This window comes from Symphalangus syndactylus, chromosome 7 (assembly GCF_028878055.3).
Source record: "Symphalangus syndactylus isolate Jambi chromosome 7, NHGRI_mSymSyn1-v2.1_pri, whole genome shotgun sequence".
NCBI lineage: Eukaryota > Metazoa > Chordata > Mammalia > Primates > Hylobatidae > Symphalangus > Symphalangus syndactylus.
The window spans coordinates 37,978,752-38,002,466 of NC_072429.2; the positions used below are offsets into that span (position 1 = coordinate 37,978,752).

The 23,715-nt window shown below is 41.6% G+C and overlaps 2 protein-coding genes across 5 annotated transcripts in view; one reads left to right on the forward strand and one right to left on the reverse strand.

Moving 5' to 3' along the window:
• Positions 1-7,102, forward strand: part of SH3TC2 (SH3 domain and tetratricopeptide repeats 2) — a 209,878-nt gene extending 202,776 nt beyond the window's left edge. For 2 of the 4 annotated variants that reach the window (XM_063643223.1, XM_063643224.1), the window contains exons 18-19: positions 1,768-1,870; positions 7,017-7,102. In XM_063643223.1, coding sequence (XP_063499293.1) covers positions 1,768-1,870; positions 7,017-7,084 — 171 coding nt within the window. In that variant the 3' untranslated portion in view covers positions 7,085-7,102. Of the gene's footprint in view, positions 1-1,767; positions 1,871-7,016 lie in introns of those variants that run through there. The other 2 variants (XR_010121865.1, XR_010121863.1) reach the window with 2 other exon arrangements.
• The window catches only part of ADRB2 (adrenoceptor beta 2), a 31,096-nt gene continuing 14,437 nt past the window's right edge, over positions 7,057-23,715 (reverse strand). The window contains exon 2 of the mRNA XM_055285693.2: positions 7,057-7,190. Within this exon, the coding sequence (XP_055141668.1) occupies positions 7,057-7,190 (134 nt within the window). The remainder of the gene's footprint in view (positions 7,191-23,715) is intronic.

Below are 23,715 nucleotides of genomic sequence, written 5' to 3' on the forward strand. Positions count from 1 at the left end.
AAGTAAAGCAGATTGCCCTCCCTAATTTGGGTGGTTCCTGTCCAGTCCATTGAAGACCTGAATAGGAAAAAAAGGCTGACCTTCCTCCCAATAATAGAAAATTCCCATGCTTGACTGCCTTTGAGCTGGAACATTGGTTTCTTTTTACTGTCAGACTTAAACTAAAACATTGGCTCTTTCTGGGTCTCAAGTCTGCCAATTTTTGGACTTGTAGTACATTATCAGTTTTTCTGGGTCTCCAGCTTGCAAACTGCTGATCTTGGGACTTGTCAGCTTCCATAATCGCATAAGCCGATTCTTTATAATAAATCTCTTTTAAAACACACACACGTGTGCACACACACACACATCCTATTGGTTTTGTTTCTCTGGAGAACCCCAATGAATACATATGGAAACAATGATAGCTGTCCTGCAGGATTCTTGTGTGGAAAAATTGAGTTAAAACACTTAGCTGCTGTTGGATGCATAGCAGGCATGCAGGGATGCAATAGATGGAAACCATACAAATATTTTGAAATCCCAGACACAGCATCCTTAGAATAAAGATTCTAGCTGGAGTTTTGGATATTTGCTCTCTTCACCAATTAGCATTTCCTTCCTCACCAAAGTACTCAGAGGAAGATGAGACCAAATCAACCAGAGGTCCTGATATGGTTTGACTGTATCTTCATCCAAATCTCATCTCGAATTGTAATCCGAATTGTAATACCCACATGTCAAAGGAGGGAGGGACCTGGTGGGAGGTGATTGGATCATGGGGGCGGTTTCCTCTATAATGCTTTTGTGATAGTGCGTGAGTTCTCAGGAGATATGGTTGTTTGATAAGTGCCTGGTGCTTCCCTCTTCACTCTCTCTCTCTCTCCTGCCACCTTGTGAAGAAAGTTCCTTGCTTCCCCTTTGCCTTCCACCATTATTATAAATTTCCTGAGGCTTCCCCAGCCAGGCAGAAGTGTGAATCAATTAAACCTCTCTTGTTTAAAAATTATCCAGTCTCAGGTATTTCTTTATAGCAGTGTGAAAACAGACGAATACAGGTGCTTTCTCCCCCAAGGGATATTTTGCAATGTCTTAAAACATTTTCAGTTGTGATAACTGGGGGAAGAGAGGTGCTACTGGCATCTAGTGAGTAGAAGCCTGGGAGGCTATACAACATCTTAGAATGCACAAGGCAGGCCCAATGGCAAAGAATTATCTGGTATAAACAGTCAATGGTAGGCCAAACAGTAAGCGATGATATGTATATATCATCTGTATATCCTAAAGTCCATATACATACAATCAACTGACAACCTGCACAAAGGCAAAGCCATGACACAGACTCCCAGCCACGAGCCAGCCTGACTCACCCACTGGAGGCTGACTTACTGGAAAGGGAAAGCCAGCATCTCATTTAAGCACAACTTTTCAGGAAAGTAAAACTTCAGGGAAGCTGGGTGTCCCTGGTGTCCTATACAGTGTGATCATGCAGCATGATACACGTTTTTGCCCACACCTTCTTCCTGCCTAAGCTTTCCAATACTGAGCAATTCCTGTCCCGCATATCATATTATAAACTCTTTAGGAAAGTGAGAGGCCTAACATGAGGTTGGAGGCAGCAGGGGAAATGGGCTGAGGCTGGGTGTTATGCTGAGCTACCCAGCGTCTGGGCAACCTACGTTTGGCTCACTTTTTCCCCTTTGGCTTAAAATCTTCATCAGTGAAATGAGAGGGTGGGATGAAATGACCTTTTAATTGTTTTTTTTTTTTGTTTTTTTTTGTTTTCAGATGGTGCCGAATCTTAGTAAGACAAAAGTGGAATTTCCTCATGGAGGGCTTTTTCTCTCACCCGCCGCGCTTGGCAGAATATCACAGAACTTGGAAACACCAGGTTGGGAATTAAAGAATGTGACAAACCTGAGTTGGAAATCCTAGCTCCGCCTCTTACTTATATAATTCTTGGAAAGTTATTTAAAAGTAAAACTACATGTCTCAATAGGCTGATGTAAGATTAGATAAGATGTTGTTTGAATAGTCTCTGACAAAGAGTAACGCTTAATACACGGAAGCGGCTATCATTATGATTGTTATTAGGTGGTGATGATGGGAGCTGCAATGGTGAACACACAAAAAATACGATTAAAAATTAGTCTTTACAATAAAAGAATTTACAATCCAAGAAAACTAGGTCAGTGACACAGAGAAGGAAGAAGTGCTCAAAAGAAGTATGGTCAATGGGTTGCAAGATAGAGTTTGCATTTAGAAAAGAGAAGTTAATTCCAACAAGAGATACACAGAAGGCTTTGATTGATGGAGAAAGTAGAGTACAGAGTGGGACATTCAGGATACACTGGGAAACCACTTCTCCTAAAATTTTTTCTAGATTCTAAGTGCTCACTTCTTTACATTCCTAAGCAACAGTTAAATGGGACAAGCAAGTTCTCTCTGTGGTCCCCGTTCAGTCTAGATGTCTGTGGAACTGTTGAATTCTTCAAATGCTTTTTGTTCTGCCTGACTCCCTACCAAAAAAAAAAAAAAAAAAAGGAAAAGAAAGAAAACAAAAACACAGCAAATGTGTACATCCCATGTCCAAAAGGAGTACTTGGTAGCAAGGCACAAGTACACAGATGAAGGAAAAATAAAAGAACAGAAAAGAGCAGGAAAATTTCTGTTGCCTCTTCTAACCAGGAATTCAGATGGGGAGTTTAAAGAGTGAATGCCTTCTAATTAGCCCTTTGCTCTGTGAGGCTCTCACATATGCTGTGTGTGCCCAGCTACCCCCAGGGCTGTCAGAGAGCAAAGCTACTTTCATAGGAAGAGAGGGAAAGAGAGGAGTGAAGAAGAGGAGGCAAGGAAATGAAGCAGGTTCTACATGGCAAAATAGAGACACAGCCCATCCTCCTCATTTAAATGAAAGAGACAGCTAATGGACAGGGCAAAATTTCCTGCTCACTCTTGGCATGTGCAGACCTGGGCTGTTGTCCTAGCTCTGCATGTTATGGGCCCGTCGTAGTATCCCCTATTTCACAGGCTGTAACGGAGATTAAACGGGAAGCCACCGGTAAAGGGACTATTGTGAAAAGCAAAGTGGTTCACATAAAACAAAGATACTATTGTTGTTGTTGTTTTCACAGATAAGGAAATTGATGTGTAGAAGGGAAGGTCTTTGCTCAGGGGGTCCTGAACAGATGGCAGAACTGCAAGTTTCCATCCTCTCAGGCCGAATGGGCAGGTTGCTTTCAGCGATAGGCTGCAGGCAGGCTGGGGCCACCTGAATAGTCAAAGCCCTCTGCTTCAGCCACCTTCAGCCAAGGGAGCCTGGGCTGGGGCTGATAAACACAGCCAAAGGCATATCCGGTATGAATTTCAGCAGCCCCTCCTACTAAGACGCCAAAGCACGCAGGTTTGTTGTGGGAAGCCCTGGGGACTGGAGAGGAAGAGCTTGCGAGAACATGTGGGAAATTGAGCCAGCCAAGAGAAATGAAAAACACATTAGCTGGTGTGAAGGGAAGAGGATGCAGAGACACAATCCATAACTTTAAATGTTTCCGTCCTCTGTGGCATCAAGGTGCAAGTGACCTGCTACAGGGCAAGCCCAGTTCCAAAGCCCAGGCTGCTAAGGCAAAATGCCTCCAAACATCTCTATCAAAACTTTTACAAGGATAGTGACTGTGACAAAATCATTCCAATGCAAACATGCAGAATTTCCACAGCTTGACTCCCAGGTTGGTCTGCAGAAGGAAGAATATTAGCTAGGGACAATTTTTTTTTTCATGCCGGGTGGCTTCCATACCAGCTGCCTATGATTTGTTGAGCAAAGCACTTGCCCTTCTTGAGTCTCTGATTCACTAGCAAGGCATCTAGATGGGAAGAGTGATGAGGTCTTTTCTAGGTTTCAAAATGTGAAGTATGTGAGAGAGGACGAGAATGGCACAAACCTTTATTGTGTACCACTAGTTGCCAAGTACTCTTACATATTTTACATATATCACATCCTTGGGCCTTTATGGTTTTTCTTTGAGGAATGTATTATTATTTCTAGTTTTAAGTATGGGAAATATGATGCCCAGAGAGGTTTGAGACTCATTCAGCATCACACAGTCGTTAGTCACAAAGTTGAAATTCAAAATTATGTCTATTGCTTTTCAAAGATAATGGTAGAATAGCAGTAATCGATGTTGTTGTCCCCTGAAAATGATGTTATAGAGCATGCATTCCTTGTTACTGTCATGAGCCTGACCCACATCCCAGCTCTGGATATTTTAGGGGAAAGATCACCATCTTCGAAGATGAGACCCAAAAGATGCATGCTGAAGCTGGCTCAGACTATCTCAAAAGAGCTAATTGTATGCACCTCTTCTCAACTCCATCTTCAGTGATGTCACCCCAGTACTTTGAAATTGGCCATGACCCCAGTAGTTACACCACAGAAATAGACAAATACTACAAGTTAGGGATCCCCCCTCATGGAGAGCTGGCTGACTAGCACACCACTGGATGTTGCCTCAGCTCTATCACTGGCTGAGAGGAGAAATATTTAGACCCACGTAGTAACTTGACATTGCTGTGACATCCAAGCACTGTGTAAGTGGGCTTGTCTTGTTGACCTGGGTTAGACCTGTTGGGGTATTGGTGATGATCAGAATCACCTGGAGTGAGTGCTGATAGCGTGAAGGAGACACAGGCTCCTTTCTTCTAATCGGATAGGGTCTGCTGTGTTTTTACCAAGTTTCCCAGGTAACTCTGATGCCCACCACAGTTTGGGAACTGCTAGTCTAATCTACACACCGAGAATACGAATACCTCCCTTGACCTTCATCATGTGGATGGTGAAAGTAAGCATGAACAAATAAACTCAGATCTTGAAAGGGCAGAAGCCAGAGGCTGGGTGCGGTGGCTCATGCCTGTAATCTCAGCACTTTGGGAGGCCGAGGCGGGTGGATCACAAGGTCAGGAGATCGAGACCATCCTGGCTAACAGAGTGAAACACTATCTCTAATAAAAATACAAAAAATTAGCCAGCGTGGTGGTGGGTGCTTGTAGTCCCAGCTACTCGGGAGGCTGAGGTAGGAGAATGGCGTGAACCCGGGAGGCGGAGCTTGCAGTGAGCCGAGATTACGCCACTGCACTCCAGCCTGGATGAAAGAGTGAGACTGTATCTCAAAAAAAAAAAAAAAAAAAAAAAAGAAAAAGATAGGGTAGGCGCCAGATAAGCATGAACCTGAGGCTCCATTTCCCTGCCTGTAAAATAGGGATAATTCTCCCCTTGCCTGGCACTTCTTGAGAAGGTGATCCTGTTGTAATGGTTTTACAGTGAAACTCTGTACAATGTGTGGCATTGTGATGACAAAAATATGAAGATGATTTTTCTTTTGGCTCTATTTCCTTGGAGTGTTGGGGACACCCTCCTTTCACCTTTTACTCCCACATCCTATTTTTGAACTTGGCATATTTTGGCCTAGGGATTAAATGACCCACGGAGCCAACAAATCTGCGCAGCTGCCCTGACTCCAGCATGTCCCAGCACCTCTGCTCCTTGCTGCAGCTGATCTGCCCCCTCCCAGTACCAGCCACTGGCCCCTGGCCCAGGCGGAAGATATCACAGTCCCCATTTCCTTTCAAGTTGCTTCTCAAAACCTGGCACTTAGCTTTTTAACATAATGGCTGTCCCACCTCAAGAGGCTACTTGGCTTTAATTTTAAAATATCTCTTTTTCTCCTGTGTTTTGGAGTATGGCCAACTCAGCTCTGCCAGTGACCCCTCCTTATGGGGGCAGATGAAAATTCTTAAGCCCTTGGGGCAGAGGCCAAAGTTCTAGAGTGTACTTGCCATGATCGTGCCAGATGATGTTCCCTCTCTTGGGTCTCCACTTCCATATCTGGTGTTTCCCAGCAGGGAGTGATTGGCATTTTGTGTAGGGTGATTATTGTCTTGGACATTGCAGGAAGTTTAGTATCCCTGGCTGCCAGCCACTGAGTGCCAGGTAGTGCCAACTTTGTCATTGAGACAACTCCAAAGGTCCCCACACATATTTCTAAGTGGCCCTGCGGGACAGGTGCTGCTCCAGGACTGTATTATGAAGACTTCAGTTTTCTCATCTGGCAAATGGACCAGAGAAGTTCCCAAGAACCAGATGGTCTCAGGAGCAGCATTAAGAACTGCCTTGGGCTGGAAGGAGAGGCTGAGTGTGTCTCTGTCCTGCTCTAAACCAAGGTTCTGGTTAAGTTTATTTAATTTATAACAGTTCTACAAAACAAGTTGTTTGGAGAAAACCTCTTGTGGTTAAAAAAAAGTGTGAAAACCACTGGGCTGGGTCAGAGGTTGCTAGATGACAGCCCAGAGGCCCAATATGTGCTCTGCAGACATGTTTTGTTTGGCATGGGATTTTAAAATATTTAGAGCCAACATTTAAAAAATCTGGATTTTAGGCTTCTCAGAAAAAAAAAACAAAAACAAAACAAAAAAACCAAGAAGACAGGAAGATTTGGCAACACAGCGCCGATTTCTACAAGGCAAGAGCAGGCAACGGCTGAGCAGAGGCTGCCCACTTAGGCAGGGCCTACCCTGTCCCTCTTTTCCTTTACTTGTTTGGCCCCATAGGCATCAGAGTGTACAATGCTTAGAAGGGTAGTTCTCAATCCAGAATACACGGAGTAGCTTTTAAAATTCCAGTGCTGGGGCCCTAAGCCAGACTAATTCAATCACAGCCTCTGGGGTGGGGCCCAGCTGGAGCATTAGTACATTGAAAATCTCCCCAGGTGATTTTACTATGAGAACTAATAGACTCCAGATGACTTCTAATTTGAACACCTGCCCCAAGAAGCCTGGATTCAAACAGGAGTTCCCGTTCCCTCTCCCCAGGCCCCTTAGGATTCCCATGCTCCTTTTCTTCGCCTGGAAACCCTTGATTTTGCCCAGACTCACGGCCATCGATCCTCTTGCTTAGTTGAGTTCTCACTAGACGGCATATCCACCTCATCTCCCACTGCGTCCAGGGCCTTCTAATTGAATTCAATCAATGTTCTGTTCTTTCCAAGGCCCCAGAGGGTTCAGACCCTCTTCTGGAGACTGTTCCACTCACAGGAAAACTCTGCAAACCCCATAACTCACCAGCTCCCACCAGCCTCCACCACAGAGGTTAATCCAGGCAGTGACACCTTCCAGAATCATCTTCTCTGGGACTTCATTTGCATAAATGCCAAAAAGACAACCTGTAAGGTAAGGATTCCCAACCTCAGCCCTATTGATATTTTTGGCCAGATAACTCTTTGTTGTGAGAGTTGTGTCATGCATTGGAGGATATTTAGCAGCGTCCCTGGTGTCTATGTCCCTTAGGGGCAAAGTCATACCTATTGAATACCATTGCTGTAAATTCAAAGTTTCACATTCTTTTAAGGCATGAATGAGATGTGCTGTTATTCCAGTTCTTATGCTGCCAACATACCTGTCCACTCCCCATTTCCTTTTAAAGCAAATAGGTCTTTCTGATCCCACCCACCTCCAAGGTTCGTTACATCAATAACAATACATCCATTCGTCCAATTTCTCCAAAATCTAGAAGTCTTCTATACCTCTAATTCTCTCAGTTTATATATGCAAGTGATCAGCATGTCTTATAGGCTCTGCTTCCTAAACATATCTCAAACTCCTCTACTTCTTCCCAGCTCCACTGATTCCAATTTTGTATCTATATAGATATATATCCATGTATAGATATCTATGGCACACTGAGCTTGTGCCATGTGCCCCTATTCCTTCTCCCCTCTGGTCCTCTTTGAAATTCATCTATATAGATATAGATATCTGTATCTATATCTATATATCTATAGATAGATATAGATATAGATAACAATATATATCTATATCTCTATATCTATATAGATATCGATATCTATCTAGAGATATAGATATCGATATCTATCTAGAGATATAGATATAGGTATCTATATACAGAGATATAGATAGATATAGATGTATGGATAGATATAGATAGATAGTTTTGGTCTGGACTATTGCAATAGCCTCATTCTCTCTCCTACAGATCATTTTCCTTACTGCACTCAGAGGTGTCTTTAAGAAATGTAGACCAGGTCATGACACTTACCTGCAGAAAAGGCTTCAGTCTTCCCACTCTTAGAATGAAACCAAAACTCCTTACTAGGGCCTATGAGGTTGACTTGGCCCCAGCCAACTCCTCCAGCCACTCCTCATACTAATTTTCTTCTATTTAATTCTAGCCAGATTGGCTGCCCGTCCACTCCTTAAATATACCAAGCTCTTTCCTGCCTCTGAGACTTTGCATATCTCATTTTCTCTGCCTTTTTTTTTTTTTTTTAAACCCTGGTTTCCACAGCTGGTTTCTTCTCAAGGTTCAGATCTCGTCTTAAGAGTCACTTCTGCAGTCATCTCCCTCCCCCCAAGTTATTCACTGTCCATTGAACACAATAAATCCATGATATTATTTATATCTTTTAAACAAATATTACAAACTTTATTATCTTTTCCTTGTTATCGTGCATTTTGCCTCACTGGTATATGTGAAGTCAGGTACCTCATCTATCTTATTTGTTACTGCACCTCAGGACCTAGTACAATGCCTGGCATGTGGCATGAGAACAATAAAAATAAATCTCCGTTGAAGGATTCAGTGAGTAGATACCGATAAGCTTCAGGTCCCAGACTCCTGAATGCACTGGTAGCAGATAATGACTGACGCTCCTCCAGCTCTGACATTTTAAGATGCCACAGTCTCTGTACCCATAAAATGTCAATTCACAGTGGACCACTGGGAATTCCATGAGTCACTCAGGGGATCATTACTATCTTAGGGCTTTTGTGACCATAATAGGCTTTCTTTGGTGGAATAATACTGATTTCTTAAATGTCAGAGCTAAAAGGAAACTTAGAGGCAATCAAAATAGTCTTTCCACAGTGAGGAATACACCCTAAACTTTATTATTCACTTAACAACTGCCCCTGCAACTCATAAAAAGTTAAAGAAGATAGAATCACTTTTGCCTAGAGGGTCAAACCACATTGTATCAGATAGAATTACTGCCATTCTTCTGGGCCAGGTGTGAGTATCCCAGCATTTAGTCAACAGTTCTGGCTGTGGCCTGGACTTTGTGCCAGTAGAAAGAAAAAGATCAGGCTGGGTGTGGTGGCTCATGCCTCTAATTCCAGCACTTTGGGCGGCCAAGGTGAGTGGATCAGCTGAGGTCAGGAGTTTGAGACCACCCAGGCCAACATGGTGAAACCCCATCTCTCCTAAAAATACAAAAAATTAACCAGGCTTGGTGGCAGGCATCTGTAATCCCAGCTACTTGGGAGGCTGAGGCAGGAGAATTGCTTGAACCTAGGAGGTGGAAGTTGCAGTGAGTCGAGATCACACCATTGCACTCCAGCGTGGGTGACAGAGAGAGATTCTGTCTCAAAAAAAAAAAAAAGAAATAATACTTTATGATTTTCACTGTAAACCCTGGGGTTGGGAGAAAAGCTAGTCTCAAAGAGTTTGTCATACTTTCTAATCTAATACAAAGGGGAATTGAGTTATTGAGGAAAATCTTGCACTCTCTCAAATTAAAATAGAAATAGCTTAATGCTAAGCTTTCATTGTCCATTAACATAGTATATAGGAAAAAGTCCATGAAATTGAGGAGTCAAGTCAAAGTGATTAGAAAGAAGAGATAAAATACTAAAAGGAAAGAAAGGAAGCCTAAATATGATGAAACAGAAAGAAGGAAAAGTTGAAAGTACAAACTATTATATAAGACTGATTTGAAACCCTAAAGTCCAAGGAAGAGAGGGCCAGTCAGGGAAGGAATGAGGGTCTTCCAGGGCTCTGTGTCTCTCTCAGCAAAGAAATTGGCATGTGTCATTGTGTAAATTCCTTTAAGGGAGATTTACTGAGCTTGTGCTGTGTGCCTGTATCCCTTCTCCCAACTGGTCCTTTTTGAAATTAAAAGAGTGAAATAAATGGTCTTGAAGTAATTTCTAGAATCCTATTTCTTGTCACTTTTTGACTCAAAGCCATGGACATATCTCCAAATAGGACCGAGAGTATACTCTGACATCCTTTCAGTTATGTGCCAGTTTCCTCAAAATCACTCAGTGGTCTTCACAGATGGACAAGAGAGACAGAGTGAGATAACAAGCAGTACAATTAAAGGATATTTTCCTCTACTTATATAATTATCTAGGCGTTATGAAGTTCCTGGTGACATCCAAACACCATTCACTTCTTTTTTTCCCCAGAGCCTAAAATCTAAAACATTGAATTAAAATGAAGAATTAAAGTCCTTACATTTGTATACATGCTTTTTGAAGCTTATAAAATGCCTACACATACTTTATTTCACATTAGTTTCATAACAAACTTGAGTGATGTTATTCTTCTCAAATTATCAACAAGGAAACTCAGACTGAGAGACTAAGTGCTTTGCCCAAGCTCACCTGGTGTGCCATGCAGCTGCCACTTGCTCTCCCTGGGATGTTGAGCAGAGCTGGAGAATCATGAGGAAGGGAGCCTCATGATTCTCCAGCTCTGCTCAACATCCCAGGGACCTGCACACTACAGGATCTCTTACCCTGTTGCTTCAAGGCAGGTTTGGCTGATGGGAGTCAGTGATAAAAGACCGAAGGAGGGGAGGGGAGAAGCTGGGTGTTTCTTCTTTTCTCTCTCTGCCTCTGGTGGCATCTCCAGCAATGGCTTCATGTGCTCAGTGCTCAGTGCTTCATGTACTCCTGACAGATGTCCTGGCCTCCCAAATCTGGTAACACTACCTGTTCTTGTGTCCCTCCAGGCTCAGAGGCAGTAGCATCTTCCTGCTGTTGCTAATCTCTGTGGTGCTTTACCATCTCGTTTGGCTTCTCAGCTTTTTCATTACCTGTGCATCCAGTTCCTTATATTCCTTATTTTGAAAGACTTAGAGTGGTTTACATTTTCCTGGTTGGACCCAGAATGAGTCACCCGGCTAGGGAATCACTACTCTGAGGAGCCCTAAGACAGCATATCAGATGTGTGTGTATGTGGATGTATGTGCATTTTACTACTAAACAGTGAAAGCCTTTTCATCTGGAAGTGAGCTCATATATCTTTGGATCTTGGAACTCTAACATAGTGCCTGGCATATACCAGACACCAGCAAATGTTTGCGGACTTGATATGTTTGTTTGGTAAAACAAACCCAGCCAGAGTGGCTGTTTAGTTTTTCTCCATATCTCTACATATCTGTTAGACCTAAACAGAAGAAATACAGGTACTTCTAGTCTATAAAATGTACCTGTGAGCCATTCTGCCACATACAACTGAGCCACACAGGAAGACTGCATCATTAGCAATTTCTATAAAATCATTCTGGCTTTGAACCGTAGTAGTTATTTTAGGTGGGAAGATATTAATTAGCTGAAACTTAGGAAAAAGTTTAATCACCTAAAAAAACGGGGGGTCAAAACTGGGTGAAAGACATGGGAAAACATGGAAAGAGGCATTCTTTTAAATTATTTCAGTTTTCATACACTTATGCAGGAATTGTTTAACAGAGTTGGATGGTACTAGCCATGGGAGACCTGGTTGCTGGCCCCAGTTTTGCCACTAACTTGCTTTGTAGTCTTGGGCAAGTCATTTCTCTCTGGCCCTCAGTTTCTTGATTGGCAAAATGAGGAGGTAAGATTAAATAATCTGTCACTGCAAGATCATTAGCTCACCAGCATTTAGAGAATCCAGCCCAATTTTATATTCACATCAAATGAGACCTCACTTATTCTGGCCCCAGCTTACCTTTCCATCCTCATCTTACTGGCTAGCTCACCTTACTCACCAGCCCTCTATGCCACCTGCTCAGCCAGATGCTTACGAACCTGGACCTATGCCATCCTGTTTTCTCTGTGTCTCTTCTCTGTGTTATCTTTGCCCCACTTTGCAGCTCTGCTTAATTTCTCTCCTCTCTGCTATGATCTCAGATCCCTTCTCCTGTTGGGATTAAAAAAAAAATAAGACTTCCTGCTATTGAGGGGAAGTATGGGGTTCCAGTTAAAAGAGTGGACTTTGAAGCCAGAATAATGGGTTTAAGCCTTGGAGCAGCAATCTACTAGCTGTGTGAATTGAACAGTTACTTGCTGGCTATTCCTCAGTTTCTTCACCTGCGAAGTGTTGGTATTAATATTACCTACATTAAATTTCTGATGTTGAAAGACCTAGAATGATTCCTATTTTCCTAATTGGAAACAGAATAAATTACCTGGCTGAGGAACAAATATTATGAGAGCCATAAACCTGGCAGAAATGGGCAGAGACAGCATACCACTGGTGTGTGTGTGTTTGAGTGTGTGTGCATCTGCATTTTCCTATTAAGCAGTGAGAGTCTTTCCACTATGATATAGCTTTAGCACAGTGATTGACATTGCAGGCACTAGCAATATTTGTGGACATTTAATACCGGCAAGGATTATCTGAGGCAATACATTCTATGCCTAGAACAATACATGGTACATGGCGATGCCCAGTGATGCAGCTATTATAATTATAGCATAAAGCTGGTACAGAGTAAAGACTGATGAATGAGGAGGAAGAGGAAGTGGGTTCTCACCCTAGCTCTGCCACAGGCTAGTGGTGACCCGGTGCATATATGCAACCATTACATGTGTCTCAACAGGCTTTTTTCTTTCTTACTAGAGCAGTTATTGTGCTGTCTTATTATGTTTTTGTGTGCTACAGTGAGCTAGTTAAGGCTAGGAGGCTGTTATGGATTGAATTAATTGTATTCCCTCCAAATTCATATGTTAAAGCCCTAATCCCTAGTATCTCACAATGTGACCATATTTAAAGGTAGGACCTTTAAAGAGGTGATTAAGTTAAGACAATGCTGCTAGGGTGGGCCCTAATCCATTCTGACTTGTGTCCTCATAAGAAGAGGATATTAGGGCATACAGAGAGATACCAGGAATGTGTGCACACTCACAGAAAAATCCATATGAAGAGGCAGCCAGAGGTTGCCACCTGCCAGCCAAGGAGAGGGGTCTCAGAGGAAACAACCCTACAGGCACCTTGATCTTGGACTTCCAGCCTCCAAGACCATGAGAAAATAAAATTCCATTGTGTAAGCCACCCAGGCTGTGGTATTTTGTTATGGAAGCCCTAGCGAACTAATACGAGTACTATGTATTTATTTGTTTATTCAACCATTACTTATGGAGCATCTATTATGTGCCAGGTCCTGATTTGTGCAATAGGATATGGATTGCTGAGAAAACAATAAAAGAAAAAGGGCTTCTGCTCTCAGGAGGTTTGTAGTTCAGTGGGAGAGACTGACAGTCAAAAGATGACACAAGTCAATGTGATAAGAGCACAGAATGAGGCGTCCCTGTGCCCTGAGAGTACATAAAGCAGTGTGGGGGTGGGGGCTGATGCCCTGGTGTCTGTGTTGTTTTATCCCCAGCACTGTCACAGCACTGTGCTGACAGACAATACACTGTAAATGTTGGTTGGCATTTGTTAAAGGCTCCGATCTCTCAATTCTTTATGTGGATTAACATGAATTCTTAGTATTCAAGGAAAGAAAGCCCAGGGGCAGACTCTGTTAAGTGTGGACTCTTTATAGGGCAGCATAAAGCTAGTACAGAGGAAAGACTGATGGATGAGGAGGAAGAGGAAGTGGGTTCTCACCTTAGGTGTGACACAAGCTGATGGTGACACCCTTCCCTTGTCTGGACCTCCATTTCCTCGTCTTCAAAAATGAAGTGGTTGAAGTAGGTCATCTCTAAGATCCCCTGTAGCTCCATGAAATCTTTCCCAAAATCTAGTTCATGAAAAACCAATACTTAATGGAGGATAGAAGAGACAGAGAGAAGGAAGGAGGAGGAAGAAAGGTCGAAAGAGGAAAGCTGGCAGGCAAGAACAGAAAAGGAAGGAGGAAGGAAGGAAGGACAGAAGGAAGGAAGGAAGGAAGGAAGGAAGGAAGGAAGGAAGGAAGGAAGGAAGGAAGGAAGGAAGGGCTAACAAACTAGGTTGTTAGAGGTGGAACTTGACCTGTGGTCCTAGACAGTCCTCGGTGCCCCCTTTGCAGTTACTTGGGCAGCAGGTCTCCTGGTGGTTCAGCAGCACCTGTGGATTCAGCTGCCTAAATCCTGCCTGTACTAGGCCATATAAACTTGTGCAAGTTATTTATTTATTTATTTATTTATTTATTTATTTATTTATTTATTTTGAGACGGAGTCTCATTCTGTCCCCCAGGCTGGAGTGCAGTGGTGCGATCTGGGCTCACTGCAAGCTCCGCCTCCCAGATTCATGCCATTCTCCTGCCTCAACTTCCCAAGTAGTTGGGACTACAGGTGCCCACCACCACGCCCGGCTAATTTTTTGTATTTTTAGTAGAGATAGGGTTTCACCGTGTTAGCCAGGATGGTCTCAATCTCCTGACCTCGTGATCTGAAACTTGGGCAAGTTATTTAACCTACGCCACATCATCATGATGATCACTTACATGACGTATTGCATGATGTGTGTAGGAATATCTTTATCATAGGGATGTCGTGTGGATTAAATTTGAAGATGGGTGGTGAGGTTAGAGATTATGGAAGTAATATAAGAATATCCAATTGCTGATTTGGGTGGATTTGCACTTTACAGAGCCACCCAGTATGCCACCTCCCCCCATCCAAACCACACATACACACATTCCCACAAGCACAGTCATGCATGGCATAATGACGTTTCAGTCAACAATGTGCCGCATATACCATGGTGGCTCCATAAGATTATGATGGAGTTGAAAAATTCCTATCGCCTCATGATATCTTGATGATCCTGACCCTGTGTAGGTCTAGACTAATGTGTGTGGTTGTGTCTTAGTTTTTAACAAAAAAAATTTAAAAGTAAAAAAATAATTAAAAATAGAAAAATGTTTATAGAATAAGGCCATAAAGAAATAATATAGTTTTGTACAGCTGCACAACGTGTTTTTGTACAACACAAAACAATTTGTGTTTTAAACTGATTCCAAAAGAGTCAAAAATTTTTAAGAAGTCAAAAAGTTTATAAAGTAAAAATGTCATAATAAGCTGTTTAATTTATTATTGAAGAAAGGAAAATATTTCTTTATAAGTTTAGTGTACAAATTTAGTGTATACATTTAGTACAGTGTTTATAAAGTCTTCAGCAGTGTACAGTAATGCCCTAGGCCTTCACATTCACTCAATGACTCACCCAGAGCAACTTATAGACGGGCAAGCTCTCTTGATGGTAAGTGCCCTGTAAAGATATACCATTTTTAATCTTTTATTCTATATTTCTACTGTGCCTTTTCTGTGTCTACATATGTTTAGCTACACAAATACTTACCATTGTGTTACAATTGCCTACAGTGTTCAGGACAGTAACATGCTGTACAGGTTTGTAGCTTGGGAGCAATAGGCTATCCCATGTAGTCTAGGTGTGTAGTAGGCTATGCCATCTAGGTCCCTGTAATTATTAAATACAATGTACAACATATCCCTGTCATTCAGTGACACATGATTGTAATTGAAAAAATGTACCATAAACAACAGTCATCCTTACCACCTGTAATCAACTTATTATTTTTTATCTGTTGTATGATAATTCATTTAAAATACGGTGGCTGCAACTTGCTGAACTGATTTCACACCTCACTAATAAGTCATGACCCTTTGTGTGAAAAAGAATGATGTTGTGCAGCAGTTTCCAAAATGTGTTGCAGGCCCCTCAGGGAGCAGAAAAGACAACTTACTGATATAAAGGAAAAATAATAAAACAACTATTTGTTTTGTTTTACTTCATTCTGGTGAAATGTTTATTTTTGTATGTTTAAAAATATACATAGTATATTATTACAGTGGTATGTGTATAATCTGGGCACAATACATACACAGATACTAAGGGTATGTTAACAAATGTTTACTAATGGGGTGCATCTTCAGAAAAATTTGGAGACTAGGATGAAGGGTGTCCCAATTAAGTGAGCTTAATAATTGGATAATCAACAACAATTCTTCTTCAATAGATTTTTCTAAGACATTATAATTTAAATTTTTGTCTTTTAACTTGGTCATCTACAGCCTAAAACTCATTATGCAGCAAAACCTCAGTTCATCTGTGTGGATATGACTCTGGCCTGAGGTGTGAAGAACTTTGCTGTCTCTTCTTGGGCTGGCTCCACCATTATTTGCTATAGGACTCTGGGCAACATGGTGCCCCCTTCTGTCTTAGTTTCCTGCTTAAAAGTGAGGGAGTTAGTTAGTTACCTTTAATATGCCTTTCAGTTCGCTAAGATTTTATAAGTCTATGAGGATTTGGAAACTCTTTACTTTTCTGTTCCTGAGTGTTGATTAATTTCAACAGGAAAATGTTCCTGGTTAAAAGTCTGCATTAGATGTGATTGAGACTTACCTCTACCCCTCCATTCATGTTAGTTTATTTTTCAACCAGGAAATGTTAGAAACTCAACTCGTTGCTAACCACAAATCTTTGACTTAATAACTGGGTCATCAACCAAGTCAATCCCCACTGAAAGAGACCACAGAAAACATACAAAATTAAGGACAGGTCTATTGGTATTTCCTGGAAAGAAATGAATGTCTTTTACCAAACTACTCACAGCTAGGAACAGTTACCACAAGTATCATAAAAGCCAAGTGCTATTAGAATGGTTTGGAGAGGGAAGATCAATTAGAAAAAAAAATTAAATTAGCAGGGTCCAACAATAGGGAAATGCTTAATTTTGAAAAATGTATATGAAATACTCTGCAACACTTAAAATAGCATTTAAAAACATTATTTCCTAACACATGCAAATACCATACAATAAGTGGAAAAAAGCAAGAGACAAACTGTAATTTAGCGTAGTCTCAATTTTATTAAATGCATACTGAATATCATATGTATACAAACAGAAAAGAGACCTGAAAAAAAGAAATACTAAAAAATTTTAACAAAAGTAATACCAGAACGAGGAGTTATAGGTGATTTTTATTTGTATTTTTATACTATCCTGCATTTTTGAATTTCTTTCAATATGTATTTGTTTGTTTAGTCATTCAACAAATATTTTTTCTGCATCAACTATGAACCAATTATGTTCTAGACACTGGAAATAGAGACAAATCCTAGCCTTCCAGCAGCTTCCTCTCCAGTGATTGGACACAAACAATAAACATGAACAATGAATAAATGAGCAGTGATACAGATAGTGGTACATGCTTTAGAGGCATCCAATCAGGGTGATGGGAAAGAGTGACGAGTGTTGTGCATCTAGTTTGGGTGTCTGGTAGGGGTGGGGCAGCCCAGAGGAAGTGCCCTTTGAGCTGAGTGAGACTGAATGACACAAAGAAGCCTGAAGATCTGGGAGAATTTTCCCCTCCAAGACAACGGGAGGGGTTAAAGCTTAGTGTGTTCACATAGCAGAGAGAAGGCCAGGGTAGCAGAAGCACAGTGTGCCATGAACACAAGCTGAGGTTGCAGGGATCTGACCATGCTGACATCACAGGCTTCAGTCTAGCTGCATTGGAGGGCACAGAGAGTTTTTTCGTGGGGAGTGATGGATGGCACACCCCTTAGAAAGATGTCTGGGCGCAGAGGCTCCTGGTGGTGGAGGCAGAGTGAAGGCAGGGAGACCTACCAGGAAACACATTTTTCTTCGTAATTTACCAATTCTATGACCTCGGTTTCCACAAGTGTAAAATGGGGCAGTTGGGCAAAGTCAATGATTTCTAAGGTACTTCCAATACTTAAAAAAATAAAAAACATTATTATTTTTGTATACTCGCTTACCTTTAAAAGGATGTAAGCCTCTCAAACACAGGGGCCAAGTCTTATTCCTCCCTTTATTCTCAGAACACTGCCTTCCACCTTATAGATTCAAATAAATGGATCTAGGCTGTACACTGGCATGTGTTTGGGTGTGCTATTAGTTCTCTGTGTCAGTTTTCACTGTGCTTCCTTTTGAACTCATTTGCTGAAACCTTCCTACTGAAGGTAGCAGCAGGGCACCGAAGGCTTTTTAGCCAAGGCTGCCTGTGCGTTTTAGAAAGGTCACACAGACAGTAATGAAGGGGCCTTGGAGGGGACCAGGAGTGGAAGCCGGGAGACAGAGAGATGCATTGCTTTATTAGAGAATCCCCTTGAGCCCTGATAGTCAAGGGAATCCACCTTGGAAGGCAGGATGTGCCAGTGAGAAAGGAGCCCTTGGTCTGCACAAAGCCACCTCCATGGAGAGCCCTCCAACACTGGCAGATGAGAAAGTGCAAGACTCCACTTATTTATAGATGGGGGAAATGAGGCACAAAGAGACAAAGTGACTCATGTGCCGAGGATTTCTGACTTCAGGGCCTCCTCTCAGCTAATGTGAAAACCAGACTCCATTTAGGGAGGGATCTAGGGAGGGGGAAGGCTTTTACTTGGGCCAAAGTGGAAAGTCTCACCAGGGAGGGTGGGGGCAGAGGAGACAAGTATCCTTGACTGAAACCATGACAAATTCTTCAATATCTTAATTTTGACACTCTTATAATCCAAGAAGGGCTAAAATTGGCCTTAGAGCTTGCGTTATGAAACCCGAGCAGATCAAACAAAAGAAATAAGCAAAACTCGAGTCGGCCAGATGATAATCCATGCAGAGAACATGCAAATTCAAACGAAAATAGGTCAGAGACACTTTCCCAAGAGACACAGAACTGGGAGATCCTGGAACCAAATCCTTTCCATGAAAGATGGGGAGGGAAAGGTGGGGAGGGAAACAAGGGGCTCTCTTCAGTTCTGCACCCCCAGAGACAGAAAGCAAACTTTGCCAGCACAGTCAGGATTGGGACTTGAATTTAATTTTCCCCATTCTGAGTCAGTGGTCATCTCACTCCCTCACAACGAATTTGGGGTCTATTTGCCAAACCTGCAGACAGCCATAATAGCAGGGGACAATCTAAGTGATGTCAAAGCATCTTGTGCATTCTGTGTATTGCCATACATGTGCACACATGTGTGTGCCCATCCACACTCATGCAAGCGTGCACATGCGCGTGCACACACACACTGTTTTAGGTTTGGCGTGGTCTTTACTGATAATAGTGGACCGATAGCATTGCTAGATATCTGCGTTTACCACCCAATTCAAAGGCACAGCTCATGGGACCCAGAACAAACCAGAATCCAACCCCTTAATTTTAATTTTCTTTTTTTTTTTTGAGAAGTCTTATTCTGTAGCCCAAGCTGGAGTGCAGTGGCACAATCTTAAGCTCACTGCAAGCTCCGCCTCCTGGATTCATGCCATTCTCCTGCCTCAGCCTCCAGAGTAGCTGGGACTACTCCAGCCCCTTAATTTTATAGATGAGGACTGGAGTCCAGAATGGATGAGGTTGTAGAGTTACTTAAGGCAAGAGCTGAAGCAACCTGACCCCAGTTCCAGTGCTCTTTCTAGACAGCAGGAAGGAAAACTCTGTTCTTTTATACACATGTGCTAGTTTCTGTTCTCAAGAATGTATTATCAAAAGGAAAGTTATCTAGATACTTTCCAGCTTATTACTTTGTCAGGGGCCTGAAATCTTGGCACACTAATTAGTGGATTTCTTTTTTTTTTTTTTTTTTTATACTTTAGGTTTTAGGGTACATGTGCACAATGTGCAGATTTGTTACATGTGCCATGTTGATTTCCTGCACCCATTAACTCGTCATTTAGCATTAGGTATATCTCCTAATGCTGTCCCTCCCCCCTCCCCCCACCCCACAACTGTCCCCAGAGTGTGATGTTCCCCTTCCTGTGTCCATGAGTTCTCATTGTTCAATTCCCACCTATGAGTGAGAACATGCGGTGTTTGGTTTTTTGTCCTTGTGATAGTTTACTGAGAATGATGTTTTCCAGTTTCATCCATGTCCCTACAAAGGACATGAACTCATCATTTTTTATGGCTGCATAGTATTCCATGGTGTATATGTGCCACATTTTCTTAATCCAGTCTATTGTTGTTGGACATTTGGGTTGGTTCCAACTCTTTGCTATTGTGCATAGTGCCACAATAAACATACGTGTGCATGTGTCTTTATAGCAGCATGATTTATAGTCCTTTGGGTATATACCCAGTAATGGGATGGCTGAGTCAAATGGTATTTCTAGTTCTAGATCCCTGAGGAATCGCCACACTGACTTCCACAATGGTTGAACTAGTTTACAGTCCCACCAACAGTGTAAAAGTGTGCCTATTTCTCCACATCCTCTCCAGCACCTGTTGTTTCCTGCTTTTTTAATGATGGCCATTCTAACTGGTGTGAGATGGTATCCCTCACTGTGGTTTTGATTTGCATTTCTCTGATGGCCAGTGATGATGAGCATTTCTTCACGTGTTTTTTGGCTGCATAGATGTCTTCTTTTGAGAAATGTCTGTTCATGTCCTTTGCCCACTTTTTGGTGGGGTTGTTTGTTTTTTTCTTGTAAATTTGTGTGAGTTCATTGTAGATTCTGGATATTAGCCCTTTGTCAGATGAGTAGGTTGCAAAAATTTTCTCCCATTATGTAGGTTGCCTGTTCACTCTGATGGTAGTTTCTTTTGCTGTGCAGAAGCTCTTTAGTTTAATGAGATCCCATTTGTCAATTTTGGCTTTTGTTGCCATTGCTTTTGGTGTTTTAGACATGAAGTCCTTGCCCACGCCTATGTCCTGAATGGTATTGCCTAGGTTTTCTTGTAGGATTTTAATGGTTTTGGGTCTAACATTTAAGTCTTTAATCCATCTTGAATTAATTTTTGTATAAGGTGTAAGGAAGGGATCCAGTTTCAGCTTTCTACATATGGCTAGCCAGTTTTCCCAGCACCATTTATTAAATAGGGAATCCTTTCCCCATTTCTTGTTTTTGTCAGGTTTGTCAAAGATCAGATAGTTGTAGATACCTGGCATTACTTCTGAGGGCTCTGTTCTGTTCCATTGATCTATGTCTCTGTTGTGGTACCAGTACCATGCTGTTTTGGTTACTGTAGCCTTGTAGTATAGTTTAAAGTCAGGTAGCATGATGCCTCCAGCTTTGTTCTTTTGGCTTAGGATTGACTCAGCAATGCGGGCTCTTTTTTGGTTCCATATGAACTTTAAAGTAGTTTTTTCCAATTCTGTGAAGAAAGTCATTGGTAGCTTGATGGGGATGGCATTGAATCTATAAATTACCTTGGGCAGTATGGCCATTTTCACGATATTGATTCTTCCAACCTATGAGCATGGAATGTTCTTCCATTTGTTTGTATCCTCTTTTATTTCATTGAGCAGTGGTTTGTAGTTCTCCTTGAAGAGGTCCTTCACATCCCTTGTAAGTTGGATTCCTAGGTATTTTATTCTCTTTGAAGCAATTGTGAATGGGAGTTCACTCATGATTTGGCTCTCTGTTTGTCTGTTATTGGTGTACAAGAATGCTTGTGATTTTTGTACATTGATTTTGTATCCTGAGACTTTGCTGAAGTTGCTAATCAGCTTAAGGAGATTTTGGGCTGAGACAATGGGGTTTTCTAGATATACAATCATGTCATCTGCAAACAGGGACAATTTGACTTCCTCTTTTCCTAATTGAATACCCTTTATTTCCTTCTCCTGCCTGATTGCCCTGGCCAGAACTTCCAACACTATGTTGAATAGGAGCGGTGAGAGAGGGCATCCCTGTCTTGTACCAGTTTTCAGAGGGAATGCTTCCAGTTTTTGCCCATTCAGTATGATATTGGCTGTGGGTTTGTCATAGATAGCTCTTATTATTTTGAGATACGTCCCATCAATACCTAATTTATTGAGAGTTTTTAGCATGAAGGGTTGTTGAATTTTGTCAAAGGCCTTTTCTGCATCTATTGAGATAATCATGTGGTTTTTGTCTTTGGTTCTGTTTATATGCTGGATTACATTTATTGATTTGCGTATGTTGAACCAGCCTTGCATCCCAGGCATGAAGCCCACTTGATTATGGTGGATAAGCTTTTAGATGTGCTGCTGGATTCGGTTTGCCAGTATTTTATTGAGGATTTTTGCATCAATGTTCATCAAGGATATTGGTCTGAAATTCTCTTTTTTGGTTATGTCTCTGCCAGGCTTTGGTATTAGTGGATTTCTAAAAGAAGTCTTTCAACTTCTTTGGATGTTTGCTACTATGATACTGGTAACAATCACATTCATACATTAAATAAACATTTAGTGAATGTCCACTATGTACTGGGACCTCTGGCAGGATCCTTGATGTCCTCTTAATCTCTTTTAATTTTCATAATACTGTGATGCAGGTATCATTATCCCCCCTCTCCGCTACCTTGTTTTATTCCAGAGGGAAAGAAAGCTCAGAGAGGCTAAGACACTTTCTCCAGGTAACAGACTCTGGAAGGGGCAAGGTTAGGATTTGATTCTCTGTCAGGTTCCATTATGCTGTGTGCCTCAAATACCTGGTGATCCTATACTCTACCATGGGCACTATGTGGGGCAGTGCCACTAAGCTCTGCTGTGACCTCTAGGTTACCTCTGAAGTTTATGAGCCACTGCCACAAGCTCAGGGTGGATGATCCAAGATAGCTGGGCTAGGGTATAAAAAGGGCTCTATCAGAACAGAGATCATTCACTTTTGAAGTCTAATCTCCTTGGGTTCTAGATGGGAAAGAAACATATTAAAGGTGGATGAAGGAGGGAGGTACTTAGACTGCAGAAGGGATATAGAACATTGGGCATAGTTTTAAAGAAAGTTTGCTGGTGGAGGCCCCGTCCATGTTTTATATGAAGGTGCTTTTCACAGCAGACCCGGAGAACTTTCTACACAGCAAGAATTTCTTCCAGTGTCCCTGACAGCATTCTGTTTCTGCTTGAATGTCTCCAGGAACAGGGAACTCATTACCTTTCAGACTCTTCTAATTGTTAGAAAGTTCTAGTCTTCATATGGAGCCAAATCTGCCTCCCAGATATGTCCATGATTTAGGCCTAGCTCTACCCTTTGGTTTACAAGACCAAGTCCACTTCCTCCCTAACTGGCAACACTCTAGACATTTGAAGACACCTTTCATTTTTTATACCAGCGTTCCCCAAAGTGTGCTGAGCAGAGTAGTAAGTTTGCACGATGTTACTAGGTGTCCTTATAAAACAAACATACCAAAACAAACAGACAAAAACCCATAAATAGAACTCTGTGGGCAAGCCAGGTTAAATCAGGTCAACCAGGTATGCTTCCTACAAAACTTCTCAGCACTTTTAGGATGCTACTGCCTAATGTGAACTCTGAAAAGGAAATACTGGTTGTGCAATTTATTTTCCAAACTTCTGTCCTCTGAAACTTTTGACCTCAATTTTTGTTTTCCTCCCGCTGTACCTTTTACTATTTTCCATATATACTATTGGGAACAATGCTCGGAAAATGCTTCCCTATATAAATCTAGGTTTTTACTATCATTGTTTCTAATCCAAAAAGCCAGGCTCCTCCAACTATTCATTTTGAGACATAGAATTGAGGTTTTCTCACTGTCTTCTCTATAGTTCTTCATTAGGGCTGTCAGATTAAAATATAAGATGCCGAGTTACATTTAAATTTCTTATAAACAAATAATATTTTTTCTATACATATGTTCCATGCAATATTTGGGACATACTTATATGAAAAATATATTCACTGCTTGCCTGAAATTCAAATTTAACTGGGTGTTCTATATTTTTATTTGCTAAATCTGGCAACCTTAGAAGGGAGATAAATGCATTTTTCCATTGAAAAATGTGACCCTCAGAATTGGGCATAATATTCTGG